General features: G+C 55.6%; 1 protein-coding gene across 1 annotated transcript; it reads left to right on the plus strand.

Annotated features, from left to right (window-relative positions):
• The first annotated feature begins 577 nt into the window (after window positions 1–577).
• On the plus strand, window positions 578–8,442 carry SAXO4 (stabilizer of axonemal microtubules 4). Its single transcript, XM_065938155.1, has 12 exons — window positions 578–686; window positions 859–976; window positions 1,233–1,386; window positions 2,730–2,858; window positions 3,599–3,662; window positions 4,083–4,195; window positions 4,599–4,658; window positions 4,794–4,880; window positions 5,208–5,321; window positions 5,406–5,500; window positions 7,707–7,871; window positions 8,364–8,442. The coding sequence occupies exons 1-12, from the start codon at window positions 578–580 to the stop codon at window positions 8,440–8,442; spliced, it is 1,287 nt and encodes a 428-aa protein (XP_065794227.1).
• The last annotated feature ends 10,122 nt before the right edge of the window (window positions 8,443–18,564 follow it).

Raw genomic sequence — 18,564 nt, forward strand, 5'->3', positions numbered from 1 at the left:
GGGCAGGTGAGGGTGGGGCCAGCTGTGGTTGGGCCCCGAGAGAGCTTGAGAGAGCCAAGCCAACTTCCAGCGGGAGGTGGGCCAGGGTGGGGGAGTCCAGGGGACAGACTTGGAGCCTGGGGCTGAGAATGAGCTTCTGAGCTGGGGTGGCCAAGAATTCCCAGGGAGGGCAGTAGTCTGGCCATTTCAGTCCCCAGAAGAGGGCGTGTGGGGGTTCACATGGGGCTGGGGAGTCAGAGCCCCAGGCTCTGAGTCCTGGCTCTGCCACCTATTGTGAGCTAAGCCTTCATCACTCGGACCTCAGTTTCCCAGCTGTAAAATGGGGGAGGGGTGGATGATAAGGTATGGGGAAAGCGAGATGAGACACAGGGTGCTGTGTGTTGACGACCACTAGTCCTTTGTTCAGTCCGGGGTGTCGGTGGAAGGGCACAGACCTGGGAGAGGGCCGCGTGGAGGCTTCCATCACCTCCTCGTGGTCCCCACAACCTGGGCCTAGGGCAGGCTCTGGGGCTGCCAGACCTGCAGGGCTCCGTGTGCTTCCATCCTAGGCCCCCAGGGGGCCCTGCCCCACAGCACTATGATGGGAAAACTCCCCCTGGGGGTTGTCTCCCCTTACGTGAAGATGAGTTCGGGGGGCTGCACAGACCCTCTGAAATTCTACGCCACCAGCTACTGCACAGCCTACGGTGAGGGTACCTTTGTGTAGGAGCCAGCCCCAGGACATGGGACAGGATGGGGACAGCCTTTAAGACCTTGGGGGGTGGGGACGGAGTATGCTGGCCCTGCCTGGGAAGCCCCGGTCACTGTTCTCCCACCCTGCTGACCCTCAGTCCTGTCTGCCTGCTTCCCACCTGGCAGGTCGGGAGGATTTCAAGCCCCGTGTGGGCAGTCACGAAGGCACAGGCTACAAATCAAATTACCGGCCTGTGGTCTCCTACCAACCGCATCTCGATGCCCTGGACAACCCGGCCATGGGGTACAGTCTGTCCAACCCCTCCTCACCCCCTGCCTTCCCAGGTCTTAGCCCTCAAGGCCATCGGACCTCATCAGACCAACTCCAGCCTCCGCGCCTGGGGTCTGGGGTCCTGGGGGACTCGGGGACTGGTCCTCAGCCTGGGACCCAAAGGCAAGAAGACTCCTGAGGCAGCTGTGGGAGGTTGGAGGGAGGAGGACGCCCCGCAGGGGACAAAGACAGGTGGCGCTGGTGTTAATGGCTCCTGCCCCACCCTCAGGGAACAAGTCTGCAACAATTTCCAGACAGTGACCAGTCAGAGTTACCGCCCCCTGGAGGTGCCCAATGGCACATACCCACTGCCCAGGAACTTGCACCAGACCAGCTCTGGGTACTCTCGGGAGAAAGCCAGTGCGGTCACCCCCATCAAGGAGGTCAGTGCTGGGCCAGGGCCAGGGAAGACTGGGAGCCCTAGTCTGGGGTGAAGGAAGGGCTGGAGGGTGGACCAGGTGTGGATACCTCCAGAGGGTGGGGCTGTGCTGCCAAGAGTTGGTCAAGGCTGAGATGACTGGGCATATAGGAGCCACAGTGTGGGCTGTGGTCCACTCACCTGCCTCACTTTGACCTCACCCTACGCCCCATCATGTCCCTCTCCATTTCCATCTCCACTCCTGTCACCATCATCACCGTCTCCCCACTAGTGCTATTCCCTCCCTCAACCTCAACACCGTCCCCACGATCCCCCATCCCCTCCACATCTCCATCCCCAGTGCTTTTGTCATGCTCACTTTTTGCACAGGCATCCCCGTCTTCTTCACTTCTGTAATTGTATGACCGTCTTCCTTATTATGAAACCTTCCCTGGGGTTTCAGACCGTAAAGAATCTGTTTGCTAATGTAGGGGACCCGGGTTCAATCCCTGGGTCAGGAAGATCCCCTGTAGAAGGGAATGGCAACCCACTCCAGTATTCTTGTCTGGAGAATCCCATGGACAGAGGAACCTGGTGGGCTATATAGTCCGTGGGGTCGCAAAGAGTCGGACATGAATTAACAACTGACACTTCCTTATTTTCATCACCACCACGAGAATGGATGCTGTCGTTCATTCATGCAATCAATATATTCTAAGCACCTTTTTAAATTGTTTTTATTTATTAATTTTTTGGCCATGTTGTGTGGCATGTGCGGTCTTAATTCCCCAACCAGGGATTGAACCCATGTCCCCTGCATTGGGAGCATGGAGTTGTAACCACTGGACCACGAGGGAAGTCCCACCTCTTCTGTTTTTGAAGGTGATATGTGCTGGAGGAAAAATATAACAGGGAAGGGACAAGGAATGAAGAAGTGCAAGAGTTGCCCCTGCAAGTCAGGAGGGTCAGAAAAGAGCTTGCTTTGGTGACATTAGACAAAAACTTGAGGGAGGTCAATGTTCCTCCAGATGCAGCTAAGTGAGGGAGGAGCAGGCAATCCAGACAGCAAGTGCAAAGGCCCTGAGGCGGGAGCCTCTGACAGGAGGAGGGACAGCAGGGAGGCAGGAGACTGGAGCAGAGTGGGGAGCCAGGTCCTTGTGGGCTGTCTGTCAGGATGTGGGATCCTACCTGGGGTATGATGGGGATACCACAGGGCTCTGAGCAGAGGAAGGGTCTGGCCCAGCTTCACTGTAGAAGGACCCTCGGGCTGCTGTGCAGATCCTCTGCAGGGGTCAAGGGCAGAATCAGAGTCTGGAAGTGACTGCCACCCCCTCAACGGGACAGTAATTGACTGCTCCCTCCTCCCAGGTGAGGAAGGTCCATTTTGACACCCAGGACTATGGGCCCCAGGCCATCACGGGGCTGGAGCCCAAGAATGTGCCCCTGCTCCACCAGCAGCAGAACAAGGGCTCGCTGGAGTGGGAGAACGCCCGACATGTGAGTGCGTGACCCCAATGCGGGTCCTGTGCGGGGCAGAGGGGTCAGAACCCACCTCTTCCTTCCTCCCTGGGACAGGTTCTGAGCTGGCTCACCCATGTAGCTGGCTCAATGTCGGCTCAGGGCCCACACAAAGACAGGGGCGAGCCAAGGATTTGATATTTGGTGTTTCCAAGACAGCATCAAAGTGGTCCCCTTGAGCACCCTTATGTGTATCTTTGGATTTAATCCCCGAGCTCCCGTCTCTCCTGACCCCCTGCAGGGGCCCAGTGCTCTATGAGCGCCCCTTCCTCCCTTGGCGGCTTCTCTCATCGCAGAGCACAGGCTCTAGGCACGCAGGCTTCAGTAGCTGCAGTGAGTGGGCTCAGGAGTTGAGGCACTCGGGCTCAGTTGCTCTGTGGCATATGGGATCCTCCTGGACCGGGAATCGAACTGGTGTCCCCCTACATTGCACAGCGGATTCTTAACCACTGGACCACTAGGGAAGCCCGGAAGTGACTTAGTTTCAATTGTCACAGAGAAGCTGTGCTCTCATGGTGGAATTTCGGGTGCTGTGACGCTGGCTGAAAGAGAGATTTGTGTGGGGGCAGGGAGTGGGGGGAAGCGTTGCCGGCCCTCTGGTCTCAGAGAACCAAGCGGGTCTACTCAGAACCCAGAGAACTGAAGAGCCAGCGCCACCCCCACCGCCTGCAGGCCCCCCGTCTACCTCGTGTGCCCCACTGCTACATTCTCTGTTCCAGGGCCCCCGCTTCATGACTTCCGAGTATAATTCCAAGTATCTCAAGGAGCCGTCACATCAGCCAGGTAGGCAGACGCGAGTCGGAGCCCTAGCTACCGTCCCACCACACATCCCTACCCCCAGCCCCTGGGGAGGGGATCCCTGGGGACCCCAGAGCTGGCACAACACTACGAAGGCATCAGCAGGAAACAGGACACACAGGCAGCTTGGGGAAACCATCTGCCCCAGCCTGACCTCGGTGCTTTAGGCCTGCCGATCTCCAAAGGACAACTCACTTGCCTAGGACGGCTGCTTGAGGCCTGCCCTTCCTTCTGCTCTCCTCGTTTGCTCTCTGGAGCCCCCACCAGTACCCATGATCCTGGTGGCTCAGGCCTCCAGATCCTTGGAGCTGTCTCCCTACCCACCTCTGGGACCCTGAGCCCCTGGCAGCCATGTGGGTGGGGCCAGCTGATCCCAGGCCAGCAAGGGGGGGCTGTCTTTTGCAGATCTCTTGCAGAAGAATTCAATTGGTGCCAAGGAGGAGACTGGCTTCACCGAAGAGTCCAACAAGAACCCCATCGTCTTCCAGCCGCCCTCCCAGGCCCTTCCTGGGGACCCAGTAAGTCAGGCTGGGACCCACTAGACTCTCAAGGTGATTGAAGCTCTCCAGTCTGGGGCAATTCTAGCTTTAAATATGTATATGCTGCAGATGCGTTTGTCTAACCACAAGATGAAAAAACTTGGGCAAAAATCACCACTTTGGTCCAACTTCCCCATCTGACAGATGAGTCGACTGAGGTTCAAAGAAGAAAGGCAGTGTTGCCAAGGTCACTTGGAGTTCAGACAAGAACCCTGGGCTGCTGGTTCCCATTCAGCACCATGCTTCTCCTTCCCTTCTTCCAAACTCTCCCCTTTCCTCTGAAAGTCCCGTGATACCCACTGGCGCTGAGCTGTCCTCTGCACTCAGGACAGAGGAGCTGCTGCCTCTGCTGGCCTGATGCTCCTCTGTGGCCTCTTTTCAGGTCCTCCTCCCCGGCCGGAGTGTCACCAAGTCAGACTTTCTCCCCATTTCCCACCCTCATGTAAGCTGAGCCAGGGTTAGAGCGGCCGGGGGGGAGGGGGGGGGGGCGGATATCTGTGCTGCAGCCTGGAGTCCTCTGGTGGGGGCGGTGGGGGCCATGCCGAAAGCTGTGCCAGGGGCTGCCTTGCTGCCTTAGGGGGATGAGTTCCTGCCGGTGCTGGCCAGAGGCTCCGAGCGGGAGACGGCCTTCAGCCGAGTGAGCGAGAGGACCCTGAATCCCAGAGTGAGTAGCCTCAGGGGGCTCCCTCAGAGCAGGGAGCACCCAGAAGGGAGGGGACAGGGAGGTTTCTTGGACCTGGTGACATTAGATCCAGGCAGGATGGGAAAAATCAGGATCTTTGGAGATGTGGAGGAAGGACCCCTGGGTGGAGAGGCAAAGGCCTAGGGGCTGGAAAGTGAGGAGCGTGTTCGGAGCAGTGACTTGGGTGTTGAAGGAGGAGGGATGCCGTCCTGGGGCTGGGGCTGCTGGGGCTCTGTGCCTGCCCTCCATCCATCCTGCTGCCTCGCCCTGGCCGCCCAGCCACCCTTCCTGTGGCTCTGTTCCTTTCAGGTGCCCCCTCCCTGCCCAGAACCCAGCAGCATGAACCATTGGCAATTCCAGTCTCCCCAGAGGATGCAACAGACAAATGTTGCCCTGCTTGGCCGGGAGACCGTGGGCAACAAGGTGAGGTCGGGGTACCAGCCCCCAGCCCCAAATCCCCACTCCCCTCCTGACCTGACAAGCCCCCGCTCTACCCTTCTGGTGCAGGAGCCCTCAGGGTTCAGCCTGAACAACCCCAGCTATGTCCGGAGCCCCTATGACCCTGACACGGACAATCGCTACCTGACCACCTACAACCAAGGGTGAGCCCCCTTCCCTAATTATATCTGGTTTTGCGAAGCTGGTACCCACTTTACAGGCAGGGAGACTGAGACTGGACAAGTACTGAGTTTACTTGGTTTAATTAGTGAGGACCCAGCACTTGATGAATGTGATTCCCCTAGAAGCAGATCCCGAGCCGAGGAGTTGGGTGTAGGCCCTTTCCTGAGGGTGTCAGGGAGGGAGTAAGCTGGATGGGGAAGGGCTGGTGGTCAACAGCAGTGTGTTATTAAACCAGACATCCCACGGGAAGACTCTAGAAACCAGTGCAAAACACACAATTCAGAATGATCCCGGCCAAGAAGCAAGAGAGCTGGGGTATTCATACCCCACCTTCGCCAGTCCTTGGTTAACAGCTGTCCCCAGGGGTGATATTAAATCCCAGGTACCTCCTTGCCCAGGCAAAGTGAACTTCAATAACCCAAGGGCAGCCTTCCCAAAGATGCTGTGCAGGCCATGGGTGGGCAGGGCAGGAATAAAGGGGTACTATGGGGTCTGCATGGAGCAATAGCGCATCTGCTAAGACAACACATCCAGTCCATGGCAGGTGGGCTCCACGAACCCGCAGAAGGTAAGCTCTGTGTTGTGTGAGCCCTGGGCAAGATGTAAGTGTCCTGGGCATCAAGGAGGGCTTCCAGGAGGAAGCGGCCTTAGAGCCATGGTGGGGGCTGCCCAGGCCAGCACTGGGTGGGGAGGGCATAGTACAAGTGTGAGGAAGGAGATGTAACTTAGGAAAGTTCTGCCCTCACGGCCCCTGTCATCTGTGTATCAGCATGTGTCATCTGTGTCTACACTGCCCTACCCCAGCTCCTTCATCTCCCAGGGAGCCCTCCCGCCCACCCTAGATCCTTGGAGCTAAACACCCCTCTTTTGGATGGAAACTCTGAGGCTCAGAGGGCAGAAGCGGTGCCTGAGCCCAATAACAAGATCTTGATGTGTGTGTGGCTGCTGCAGTTCCCACGGGGGGCAAGGAGGAGGGCAGAGCCTTCCTCAGGACACTGGGGGACAGCTGTGTCCCTGCCCCTCCCCAGGCGCCTACAGACCGCTCAGGCCACCCACCTTCTCCTTCTCCACCCACCTGTCCAATTTCCTAAGCTCCTGCCAGCATCAGGCATGCTGCTCCTTCCTCCTGCGCCAAGAACCCCGGGGGTTGTGATCACTGATTTTCTCATTTATCTCTCTGTACCCCTTCTTTGTAAACTCAAGGGCTAGGCCCACATATTACTCATCTTGGCACCTTCGGAACCCAGCCCCAGGCTAGCTCAGTGAAAACTGGCAAAATGGAAGAAATGTCGAATGCCGAGAGGGGAATGGATGAGATGGAGTTCCCAGCCCCCATCCTCTCCCAACCCCTGAGACATTCGCAGGCCAGGGAGGCATCTCCTTTATATATACATGTGTGTATATATGTATGTGTTTATTTATTTGACTGCGCTGGGTCTTACTTGTTGCAGTATGTGGGATCGAACCCGAGTCCCTTGCTTTGAGAGTGTGGAGTCTTAGCCACTGTACCACCAGGAAAGTCTCAGGCAGGCATCTCTTTTATATAGTGGTGGAGAATCTGCCTGCCACTGTCGGAGATGCAAGATATGTGGTTTCGATCCCTGGGTTGAGAAGATCCCCTGGAGAAGGAAATGGCAACCCACTCCAGTATTCTTGCCTGGGAAATCCCATGAACAGAGGAGCCTGACAGGCTACAGTCCATGGGGTCACAAAGTGTTGGACACGACTAAGCAACTGATGCGCACACACACACGTATACACATGCACATATTATATATAATATATATATGTATTTGGCTGCTCTGGGTCTTATTAGCTGTGGCATGTGGGATTGAACCCGGGTCCCCTGCATTGGGAGTGTGGAGTCATAGCCAGTGGACCATCAGGGAAGACTCAGGGAGGCATCTCTCAAAAGTCCTTTCCACTCCTGAGTGTGTCTCAGTATCCGGAGTGGCACAGAGGAGGGGCACGCAGCTCAGGGCAGGCTTCCGGGCTAAGAGGGGAGTAAGGGGACAGGGCCTTCAGGAGAGCCTGGCGGAGGGGATGGCGTGGGCAAAGCCAACGAGGCGGGAGGACCTCCGGCAGTGCGTGCTCCTCTGGAGCCGATTCCTGCTGGAGCAGAGTGCCGAGGGGCCCAGGTGGACGGAGGCCAGTGTATGGCAACCTGCCCTTCTTCCCGTGTCGTAGATACTTCGAGAACATCCCCAAGGGTCTGGACCGCGAGGGCTGGACTCGAGGTGGCCTGCAGCCCCAGAAGCCGGGAGGCTATGCCCTCAACAACCCGGTCACCCGCCTGGAGGCCACCCCCAACCCCACGGAGAGCCTGAGGCGCCTGCACCCTCACGTGGGCAGGTAGAGCGCCCCCGCTGTGTCCTTCGCTGTGTCCAGCCGCCTGTCCCCGGGCTCGCCTCCCTCCTGCGTCTGTCCGTCTGCGAGGCCCTTTTCCCCTCGCTGGTTAATCCATTGCCTCTCCTGCCCTCCTCACCCCAGCGACCCCTCCTCTGCACGGCTGCTGCCCTGCCCTCTCCTGGTTCCCGGGGCGCTCAGCCGGCTCCACCATGCTCCCTGCCTGGCTGATTGGGGTGGGGTGGGGTGGGGTGTTGGGGGGACAGAGCTGAATGACTGTGGTTCTGCCTCCTCACTCTGACTCCTTTTTGCTCAATTCAATTCCTCAGAAATCACATTTACACCAACAATGGCCTGGAGTTGGCAGGCAAAGACTGGTTGTGGTTTGGCCATCCGAGCTGAGCCCTGTCTCCGCAGAGAGAGGCAGGCAGAGGGGGAGAAGGCCCGAGCTCCCTGCCCCCCACCCCTCCCTCACCTGAACCCCCTTCTTCCCTGCAGAACCCTGATCTCTGCGGACCCCTTCTACCGAACTGCGCCCCCCAGCGGCCACGGGAGCCACTTCACTGCGCCCAACTGAGCCTGAGGCCTGGGTAAGGGGCTGGGGTCCCCCACCCAAGGCTGGGGTGGTCACTGTGGGGCAGCCCCCCAGCCTAAGTCCTGGGTCAGGCCAGCCCTGCCCGGGGACCCCAGCCCAGAATAGGGGGTGGGAGGTCAGGGGCATCTAAGGAGAGAGGGGGGTAGTGCAGGGACCACCCGGAGCCCCTCAGGCCTCTTCTCTGTTCACACAGGTTTGCCGACCACAGGGGACAGGAGCCGGCTACTGTCCCTATTCTCACATCCCCCGGGGGCTCCCCGGCTACTTTCTTAATGAAATAAAAGCAGTGAAGCCGAGAGTGTGCCTGCAGTGTCGGAGGGGGCCGGGAAAGGAGGGGTGAGGCTGGGGAGGGGGTGCACGACTGGAGTCAAATGTGGAGTCAGGGAGGCCTGGCTGGACTCACCGTCATCTGGGCAAAGTGCTTCGATCTTCAGACTAAGTCTCCTCTCCTGGGAATGGGTCACCTCGGGCCTGTGCTAAGCGCTCTGTCCAGTGTGGGAGGGAGGAAGCCCCCGGGGTGGGGGGCAGGCAGGCCAGAGCGGGAGGTGGGTCGATAGCATGGGGAAGGGGGTCAGAGCAGGTCTGCTGGGGCCCTGCTGGGGCCCACATCGGAGAGTTTAAAGGAGAGGGGAGGGGACTTCCCTGGAGGTCCAGTGGTGAAAGACTCCGCAATTTCCCTGCAGCGGACACGGGTTCGATTCCTGGTTGGGGAACTAAGATCCCATATCCCACAAGTTGCACGGTGTGGCCAAAATAAATTAATAAAGGAGAGAGGAGGACAGCCAGGCAGGAAAAATCACAGAGATCTCTCTCCAGAGACAGACGGAGGAGGGTCCGCAATGGATGTCTCCCTGGACACTGGACCCTGGACCCTGGGGGAGGGGTGGAGGGCTGGTTTCAAGGCTGGTGGCTCAGTACCTCTGTGAGAATGAGAACAAGCCTCCCTCTAGGTGGACGCCCCACGTGACACAAGACCTGAAGAGCAAAAGTCTTCTGGGAGGAAAAAAGAGCCTCCCTTCCTTCAGGTGCGGCAGCCTGAGACCCCCTCAACCTGCAAGGCAGAAACTAGGCTCCCTCTCAACGCCTTCGGTCACCTCCGCCAGGTGCTTTTGTGCAGTGCTCAGCCGTCTGACCACACGCCGTGGTCCTGCTCGCACCAGCCTCTTATTTTATAAATAAGGAGCCTGGACCCGGAGAGGAGGGGATGACTTCAAGATGCTAGAAGTCCGACAAGACAGAAAGGCAGCAGCCGCCCCTCTGGGGATGTCCTAGATGTCCCCCGCACCTCACAGCTCGGCCAGGCAGGTGGAGGGGCAGACAGTGGTCCAAGAGCTGGGCCCCCACCCTCCACCGCCACCCCTGCCCCTGCGTGGGGACCTGTGGAACAGTTCTGCTGGCCCCAGGGCCTGTCTGTGCTCAGGAGTCTTGAGCAGCAGGCCTGGAGGCTGTCCACGGCCGGAGTGGGGCTCCATGTGGGAAGTGGGTGGCTCCAGCTGGCTCCAGCATGGGAGGAGGAGGGGAGTGAGGGACACAGAGTATTTCGACTGCAAACGCACAGAACTCAGGACCCATTGACAGCCCCACACACTGTGGGCGGGGCCTGCTGGTCCGTGGTCCCCATCATCAGGGGTAAGTCAGCAGGCAGATGGAAACACACACGCACGCACTCCTCGCCCAGTTTCACCTCTCCGTGTCCTTCCCCAGCAGGTCCTGTTACAGCTCGTGTTTCCTCCGCACCCTGCCTCTCCTAGCTCAACAGGAGATAAGATGTCAGGACACCAGAGCTGGGCGATGCTGTCTCTTCATCACCTCCCGCTTCACTGTCCTACACCCAGTTTCCAAGCCTGGGGCCACCCCCATGATGTTTCCTGAGCCCGGGCTGTGGACTCCATCCCTGAGTTCCCCTTAGCCCCTGCCTTCTTCCCCCAGCTCTCAGGCATCCCGTCCTGTCCTCCCTGTCTGGGTCCTGGGCTCCAGCCCAAGGGGTTGTGTGAGGATAGGGTGACCCAGAGGGTGGGGTGGCAGGGCAGGAGTCCAGCAGAGGTCCAAGGTCAAACCTAGGTGACTCTAGAGCCCATGCCTGGTGCAGAACACAGGTTTTCTCATCTTTCCATGAGGAAGCAGACCCAGAGAGGTAGAGCAACTGGTCCAGGTCCCCCAGTCTTAAGGAATGTGGGTGGGGGCCTGCTGGAGAGGGGCAGAGTGGGAACCCAGAGTAGAAGTTGCCTGGTGGAAGAGTGAGTTGACTCCAAGTCATACCTGGCTTCCTGACCTTTGCCCTCCTCCCTGAGTCTCAAAGGGAAGGAACTTTGAAGTAATGGCAGAGTTGTGGGCCTTGAACCAGACTGTGGGCAAGGACTCCAGGGAGGGGTCAGCCCAGTATTTGGTCAGGGGGCAGGAGCAAGGGAGGCTGAGAGGTGGGCATCCCCGTGGGGAAGGTGGGGGAAGGGGCCTTGACAGCCACGCTGCAGGGCCCTTCTCTGCCGCTCTCCTCCATTATGAGGCTCCAAAAGGGCACAGACCGTGTCTGTCTTGTTCACAGGGAAAGCCAGGGGCAGTGTCTGCACCCTTGCAGATACTTGGTAAATATTAAATAATGGAATAAATGAATGAATAAATAAATTCTGCCTGCCGGTGGGGGCACCAGATGTGGGTTCTGAGTGTCACCTGCCCCGACACCAGGAGGTCAGTAGCGCAGGCTTCCTGCATCTCTGCAGCCCAGTGGCTGAGACTACATGGGCCCCGCTTCCTTGCCCAGATGCCATGGCTGTGGCCCCTGGGACCACTGTGCTTTGCCCTCCAGGTCACCTCTTCTCCCTCTGCGTGTGCCCCGTTGTTCTCTTCTCTGGCTCAGCCTCTGACCAGCCCCAACCATGCTGCCTCGCAGTGGCCTGAGGGCCCCTCATTCCAGCCTTGACCCCTGGCAGGTTCCAGGACCACAGTAGGATCAGTGCCAAGCAGTCCTCTGTGCCTTGTCAGGGCAGGAGGGGTGGACATGTTCTTGCCCCGTGGCTATTTGTGTTGCTGAAACCACGTGGGAGAGACTGGCCTTTGCCACGTCAGTCTCCTCTGGGCTGCCAGGTGAATGTAGGAACTAACGACGTAGTTTTGTTTTCAGGGTCCTGGCCCCTCACCCCTCTGAGTGTCGAGTTTCTCGCCTGCCCCCCAGCAGCATCAGTCCAGCACCCTATCCTCCCCTGGGCCAGGGCTGTCCACAGAGGGTAGCTGTCCAGGCCTGAGCTGTGGAGTCAGACTCCCTGGGTCCAAACTCCAGCTCCCTGCACCCTGAGGCTGCCTCCCGCCTCCAACTGATCATGTAAGCTACAGCTAATATAACAGAGCTAACCCTGTAGGCTAAATGAGATGACGTCTGTAAAGAGTTTAGCACGCAATGAATAGCCACATTGTTGCTGGAGCAGAGGAAACCCGAGTCCCAGATAGAAGTGGGGGTTTGAAATTGTCACAGGGTCTGGCCTTTGTCCCCTCCTGCTTGGCCCTGGACGGGCCCCTCCTCTGATCCCTTCTCTGCCAACAGGCCTCCACTTGTCTGGGAGAGTTTGGGTAGGTGATCCACCTGGACAGCCTTACCCAGAGGCCCCTCAAGGGGGCGCTGTCTCTGAGGACAATTCTCCCAGGCCAATTTCCCCAGGCCAGGAAGGGCTCTGCTCACCTGTAACCAGGCCAGTCTCTCCTTTCAGCACGTGATCCCTGGGTTGGGAAGATCCCCTGGAGAAGGGAAAGGCTACCCACTCCAGTATTCTGTACACTGTACAGTCCATGGAAGGGTCACAAAGTTGGACACAACTGAACGACTTTCACACTGAATCTGCTACCACAAGCTTCCTGCCCACCCCCCAACGAACATTGTCATCAACAATGAGGATGATTGTTCTTTGTTAAGCCCCCACAGCCTGCTGGGAGCTGGGAATATTCTGTGGGCCTTCATCTTTTGAGCAAGAATGCAGAGGGGCCTCCCCCTGGGGGAAGTCTGGGGGTGCAGGTGGGTGCCGTGCTGACGGCATTGGTGTGGGGGAGTGGAGGCCCAGACGGCAGGATGCAGATAGGTGCTGGGTGCTGTGCGATCATCAGGCAGACATGTGTGAGGCTGGTGCCCGTTACAGCACCATGGCAGCTGGCGTGGACGGGCACCATCTGGCCCGGGTCACGTGGAGACCTGCCGATCCACCAGCTCATGGGCTTGACAGCTGGCCAGCTGGGAAAAGGCATTGGTTGGTGGGAACTGGAGGCCTGGGGGCTGGCAGGAAGCCCTGCATGGGGAGGCTGCGGGACAGTGGTCTGCTACACACAGAGAGATGGGAACCTGAAAGGCAGGATCCGACCCCCAACTTCCTCTCTGACTGTCTGGAGAGGTCCCCAGTCCCATGGAAATGTTCCCTGAGCAGCAGATATTTTTGGAGGGATCAGACTCAGGAAATATCCCCTCCCCCCGAGGTCTCTCTTCGAGGTCAGAGGAGGGCCTGCTGGGTTCTCCTGCTCCAGGCATCCTGGCACTCCTTGCTTCTCAAGATGCTGCTAAGGACAAGGTTTGCCAAGAAAGTTCTTTGAGTCATAAAACTTCACTGCTGTAAAGACCTTTTTGAAAACAATTTCAGTTGAGCCAGAGGGGCGCAGCCAGCTCCCAGAGGCTCACGGCTTAGCCTCTGCTAGGAATACTTGGCCTTTCCCATCACATCACCACACTGGGGGTCTTGGATTGCAGCTGGTGAAAAGCATAGGGCTTTATGCTTCCCTGGTGGCTGAGATGGTGAAGAATCTGCCTACAATGTGGGAGATCTGGGTTCTATCCCTGGGTTGGGAAGATCCCCTGGAGAAGGGAAAGGCTACCCACTCCAGTATTCTGGCCTGGAGAATTCTATGGACTGTATAGTCTACAGGGTCGCAAAGAGTTGGACATGATTGAGCGACTTTCACTTTCACCATTTGCTGAAGTGGTGTGTGGGAGTGTGTGTGTGTGTGTGTGCGCACTCGCACGCACTTCAGAGGTCCTCGGGTAAAGAGGCCAAGAAGGCATCTAAGACAGGCATTCCAAGAGAGAGATTGGACAAGATCCTGAAAAAGCTGTGCTCAGAAAAGACTTTAGGGGGCTCTGGGCCCAACGAGGTGTGGCCTCCATGGCTGGACAGCTTTGCCGCAGATCCTCTTTCTCCTGGTGGGCCCGGGCAGCAGGTGTGGGAGGCCGGTAGTGAAGAACCTGGGCAGACTTATTCCTGAGCCTATGTGAGGATGAGCAGGCATCTGGCAGTGTGGGGACTCCTAGTTATGACAGTGAAGTCCTGTGGACCCGGAACAGGGGGCCCTCCACTGTGATCATGTGATTCCCTTAGGGCTCTGACCATGCGGGTTAGCAGTCAGAGCTCTTTGCGAGCATCAGAAACCAACTTAGGGGACCTCCCTGGTGGTCTAGTGGCTAAGAATCCACCACCCAATGCTGTGGATGCAGGTATGATCCCTGGTCGGGGAATTAAGATCCCACAAGTCTCTAGACAACTAAGGCCCTGTGTCGCAATGAAGATCCCACATGCTGCAACTAAGACCCAATGCATCCAAATGAATAAATAAATATTCTTTAATAAAGAAAGAAAGAAAAAAGAAACCAACTTCAGCTTATTTAAGCTAAAAGAAATTTATTAAAAGGCTTTTGGAGCTCACAAAATCTTCAGGTGGACCTGAGAATAAAGGTTAGAGGCTGCCCAGCCAAGAACCATGATCAAAATCGCCCCCATGAACCTGGGCCCACTGACAGCACGTGCCTCCCTCCGTGTGGGGCCCTGCACGCTGTTTCTCCTGCTGCCGCTCCCCACACATCCTCAGAAGGGACTCCACACAGTCCCTTCTGCTCTGCATCTCTCATATCCGATTCAAAATCTGGAACGGGTACTTCTGCTGGGTGGCTACAGCCAAGTTACCAGGGAGGCTGGGAGTTCCCGGAGTTTTCAGCTTCCATAGTAGGATGTGTGGGTTCTGTTTGGTAAAGCAGTTGGGGTTCTCCCACTCAGGAGACTGCTGGGAGGCCCAAAGAATTCAAATGTCCTTCACACGTGGGTTACCATCAAGAAGGGAACAGGGCAACTTTCCTGGTGGTCCAGAGGTTAAGACAGCACCTTCCAGTGTCAGGGACCTGAGTTCAATCCCACATGCCTGGGAGCCAAAAAACGGAAACATAAAGCAGAAGCAATGTTGTAACAAATTCAAGAAAGACTTAAGAAAAAAGAAGAAGAAGGAAATAAGCATTTGCTGTATGCCTCCCATGAGCTGGGAGCTTCACGTACCTGGCAGGGATGCAGCTAGTCCTTAAGGATTCTCTGTGGGACATGGAAAAAGATGCCCTTCCCCACTGCCCTAACAGCATACCAATCTACGACTTTCCTGATGCAACCGGAGCCCCTTGGACGTGGTTCCTACGTGTAGGTGCCATCCCCTTCACACAGCAGATGTAGATTTCACAGGCACATACTCAGGAGCTTGGAAATGTACCTCGGTCTCTCTGTAACTGAACTTAGACACCCATCTCTTTGCTTCCAGTCCAACTCGATCCTCTTTGAATTAAAACTGTCAACTGGAAAAAAAAAATCACAATGTGAGAGTTGTGAGTGAAGTTTTACTTGGGGCAAAATGAGGACTATAGTCTGAGAGGCAACATTTCAGATAACTCTGAGACATTGTTCCAAAAAGGTAGAGAGGAAGGTCAGTGTATATGCGATTTTAATGAAGGTGGAGGACATGAAATTAAGCACATATTTTTCTTGGACAGGCTCCTCTGTCCACGAAATTCTCAGGCAAGAATACTGGAGTGGGTTGCCATGCCCTTCTCCAGCAGATCTTTCCAACCCAGGGATAGAACCCAGGTCTCCCACGTTGCAGACGGATTCTTTACCAGCTGGGAAAGCTGCCCCCTCCCCCCCCCCTTTTTTTTACAGAGGTTGCTGCTAATCTCATGAAGGTTACTGCTAGTCACAAGGAGCAGACATCACCATGAAGGATTTTAGTGCTTTTCTAGGTACGAGGAGACGCAAGAATTGGAGTCAAAAAACCTTTTTCTTGAAAATATTTAACTGTCTGAGGACTTTTTCTGCCAGTTTTTGCAGGAGCACAGAGTGCCTCATTCTTGATCTTAACTCTGAACTCCTTTCGGGGGTATTCAAGGTCAGCAGCTGCACCAGCTCATAATGTAATCCTTGTAGAGGGAGATGCTGCTGTTGCTGCTGCTGTTTAATTGCTAAATCGCGTCTAACTCTTTGCAACCCCATGGACTGTAGCCGACATGCTCCTCTGTCCATGGAATTTCCCAGGCAAGAATACTGGAGTGGGTTGCCATTTCCTTTTCCAGGGGATCTTCCTGACCCAGAGATGGAACCCAAGTCTCCTGCTTGGCAGGTGAATTCTTTACCACTGAACCAGCTGGGAAGCCAGTAGATGGCAAGTGCCAGTGTGTAGTTGGTAAAACTGTCCATCTGAGAATCCAGTCTGGTCAGAATCTGCTCCTGTTCTCTTTCTTTTCCTTCCCCCGGAGGGTGTATACCTGCCTGGAGCTTGCTGCCAGGGGAGAGGCATCCGTCCGTGTTGATTCCCCCGAGATGTGAAGTGGGCTTTGGTCATCCACACCTGTCCTGCCTGCATCAGCCTGGAAACAAGAGTGACACTCTGGCCTCTGGTTGCCAGGGTCACACAACCAGTCCTTCAGCTGCCTTACCTGGACCACACACTGAGCACCTCCAGGTCCATCAACCTGCTCTCTGATACACCAAGTCCTCCTTGGGGGTGCATAAACTTCAGGATGCTCCCCCTCAGGACACGGGTCTATCATGGATTCTGGGGAGGGTCCAGATCACTTCCATTTCTACTGAGGCTTCTCCATACAGGTGGGGCGGGAGGAGCTGTTATATCCAGGAAACACCTGGTAAGAGAAGTACTGGTCCCCTATGCCCTGGTATTCCCCAAACATACTTGGGACCTTTATATGTGTATACAATTTATTTATTTGTTTTTGGCTGTGCTGAGTCTTTGTTGCTGCATGGACTTTTCTCTAGTTGCTGCAAGCAGGGGCTTCTCACTGTGGCGGCTTCTCTTATTGTGGAGCACAAGCTCCAGAACACAGGCTCTGAAGTTGTGGCACATGGGCTTAGCTTATCCATGGCACGTGGGATCTTCCTGGACCGGGGATCGAACCAGAATCCCCTGTATTGGCAGGCGGATTCTTTACCACTGAGCCAACAGGGAAGGCCCACCAGTGCGGCTCTGCACAACGCCCCCCCCCCCACCCCCCGCTTCTGCCTGCCTGTTGAGCCTTCATCTCCTGTTGGGTGGGATCTTGACTTCTGTGATGACACACGCTTCCTCGCTCCAGGGTTTACAGCATCAGTTCCCGGGCTCTCCAAGTTCAAAGCCTAGCTTTTTGACTTAACAAAAAATATTTCTCTCTTAGAACCTGTTCTGCGTTTCAAAGCCTCTTTTGCAACTTAAAGCCAAGGATTTGACTCTTTGTTCTGAGGTTCCTTTGGAGAGCGGAATTTGAGAAGCCAATTTAGCATCTGAATGGAGGGGAAGGGATATAAGGAAATTGCCTCCAGAGGAGCATCAGTTGCTATCTCAAGATAATACCCAGCTCCTGCATTATCTCACTGACACGTGATCCTTCGAGGAGAGGAGGATTCCAAGTCTGGGACTAGGGCGAGGTGAGTGAGGCACTTCTTTGGGCAGAAGATTTAAAGAAGTGCTGCCAAACCAAGGAATGCAGATAAATATTAGTTTAATGCAGTAATTCAAAAAATCAAAATTAATGCCTAAAACCTCATGAGGAACACAGTAGCGAAATTTAAACACAGGATTCCTATCACTGACTTTTCCTTTTGACACATGATCCACTATGGATCACAGCACTGGCTATGATCCTGCTTTTATTGCATTAAGCTATTATTTCTCTTGATTACTGAGTTTTTTGGTGCCCCCTTAAATTTTATGCCTGGCGCAAGTAACCTAGCTATCCCTAGCTGCCCTCTTCCCCCTTCTTCCCTACCCCCAATTCCACCACGGTTTGGGGCTTTCTCCAGATGTGAGAACTGAGGTTCTGAGAGGGTGAGTAGTTCAAGTCAGGACAGATGACCCCAGGGATCTGGTAGGAGGGACACTTCCCATCCATTCATTCAACACATTTTCTTTCGGTAGGTAACATGCAGCAGGCCCAGGGCTGAGCACCATGGAACATCCATGAACAAGGTCTCCACCTTCATGGATCTTATATCTTTAGTACAGAGGAAAGTGAGAGTGAAAGTGTTGGTCACTCAGTCCTTGCGACTCTTTGCGACTCCATGGACTGTAGCCTGCCAGGCTCCTCTGTTCATGGAATTCTCCAGGCAAGAATGCTGGAGTGGGTTGCCATTCCCTTCTCTAGGGGGTCTTCCCAACCCAGGGATTGAACCTAGGTCTCCTGCACTGAGGCAGATTCTTTACCTTCTGAGCCACCAGGGAAGAAACAGACTTTAACTAATGCACAGTTAATTATTTATTTAATTATAATTGAAATAAGTACTTTGAAGGAGAAATGTGGGAACTGAAGAATCTGTAACATCGGGGCTTGACTCCTGTGTTCTGAAGGATCTGGAAAGATTCGTTGAGAGTGGGAGGTTTCAGCTAAAATTTTAAAGGTAAGCAGTGTGAGGCAAGGAGAACGGGAAGAAGATGGACTAGCATGTGCAAAGCTCCTGGGGTAGAAAGAAGCTGGTGCATTTGAGAAACTGAGAGGAAGTGTGTTACACCAGGTGACTTCTGTAACAAAGAGCCTATACCTCTAAATGGCTAAACATATTAAAAATTCATTCCTCATTTGTTTCATAGTCTAACGTGAGTCAGAGAGTGCACCTCCAAGTGATGACTCGGAGATCCAATTCCTTTCCACCATTGACACTGCAGAAAAGAAGAGAGGAGGATTGTGTAGGGAGGTGGCATGTGTCACTTCTGCCGACATCCACTGGCTCAGGGATCATCCCAGGGCCCTGCCCCATCAGCCTGAGAACTCGGGAATAAGTGGGGAAAAACAGAAGTTGGTGACCCTCATCAGCCCCCACCACAGGGAGGGGGACCAGGACA

The sequence above is a fragment of the Muntiacus reevesi genome, chromosome 5 (assembly GCF_963930625.1).
Source record: "Muntiacus reevesi chromosome 5, mMunRee1.1, whole genome shotgun sequence".
Lineage (NCBI taxonomy): Eukaryota > Metazoa > Chordata > Mammalia > Artiodactyla > Cervidae > Muntiacus > Muntiacus reevesi.

Coding starts and splice junctions, on each gene's coding strand:
- SAXO4 (XM_065938155.1), top strand. CDS start 578: ATGATGGGAAAACTCCCCCTGGGGGTTGTCTCCCCTTACGTGAAGATG. Junction 4,659..4,793: donor TCCCCATTTCCCACCCTCAT/GTAAGCTGAGCC, acceptor TTGCTGCCTTAG/GGGGATGAGTTCCTGCCGGT. Junction 5,322..5,405: donor GGGAGACCGTGGGCAACAAG/GTGAGGTCGGGG, acceptor CTTCTGGTGCAG/GAGCCCTCAGGGTTCAGCCT.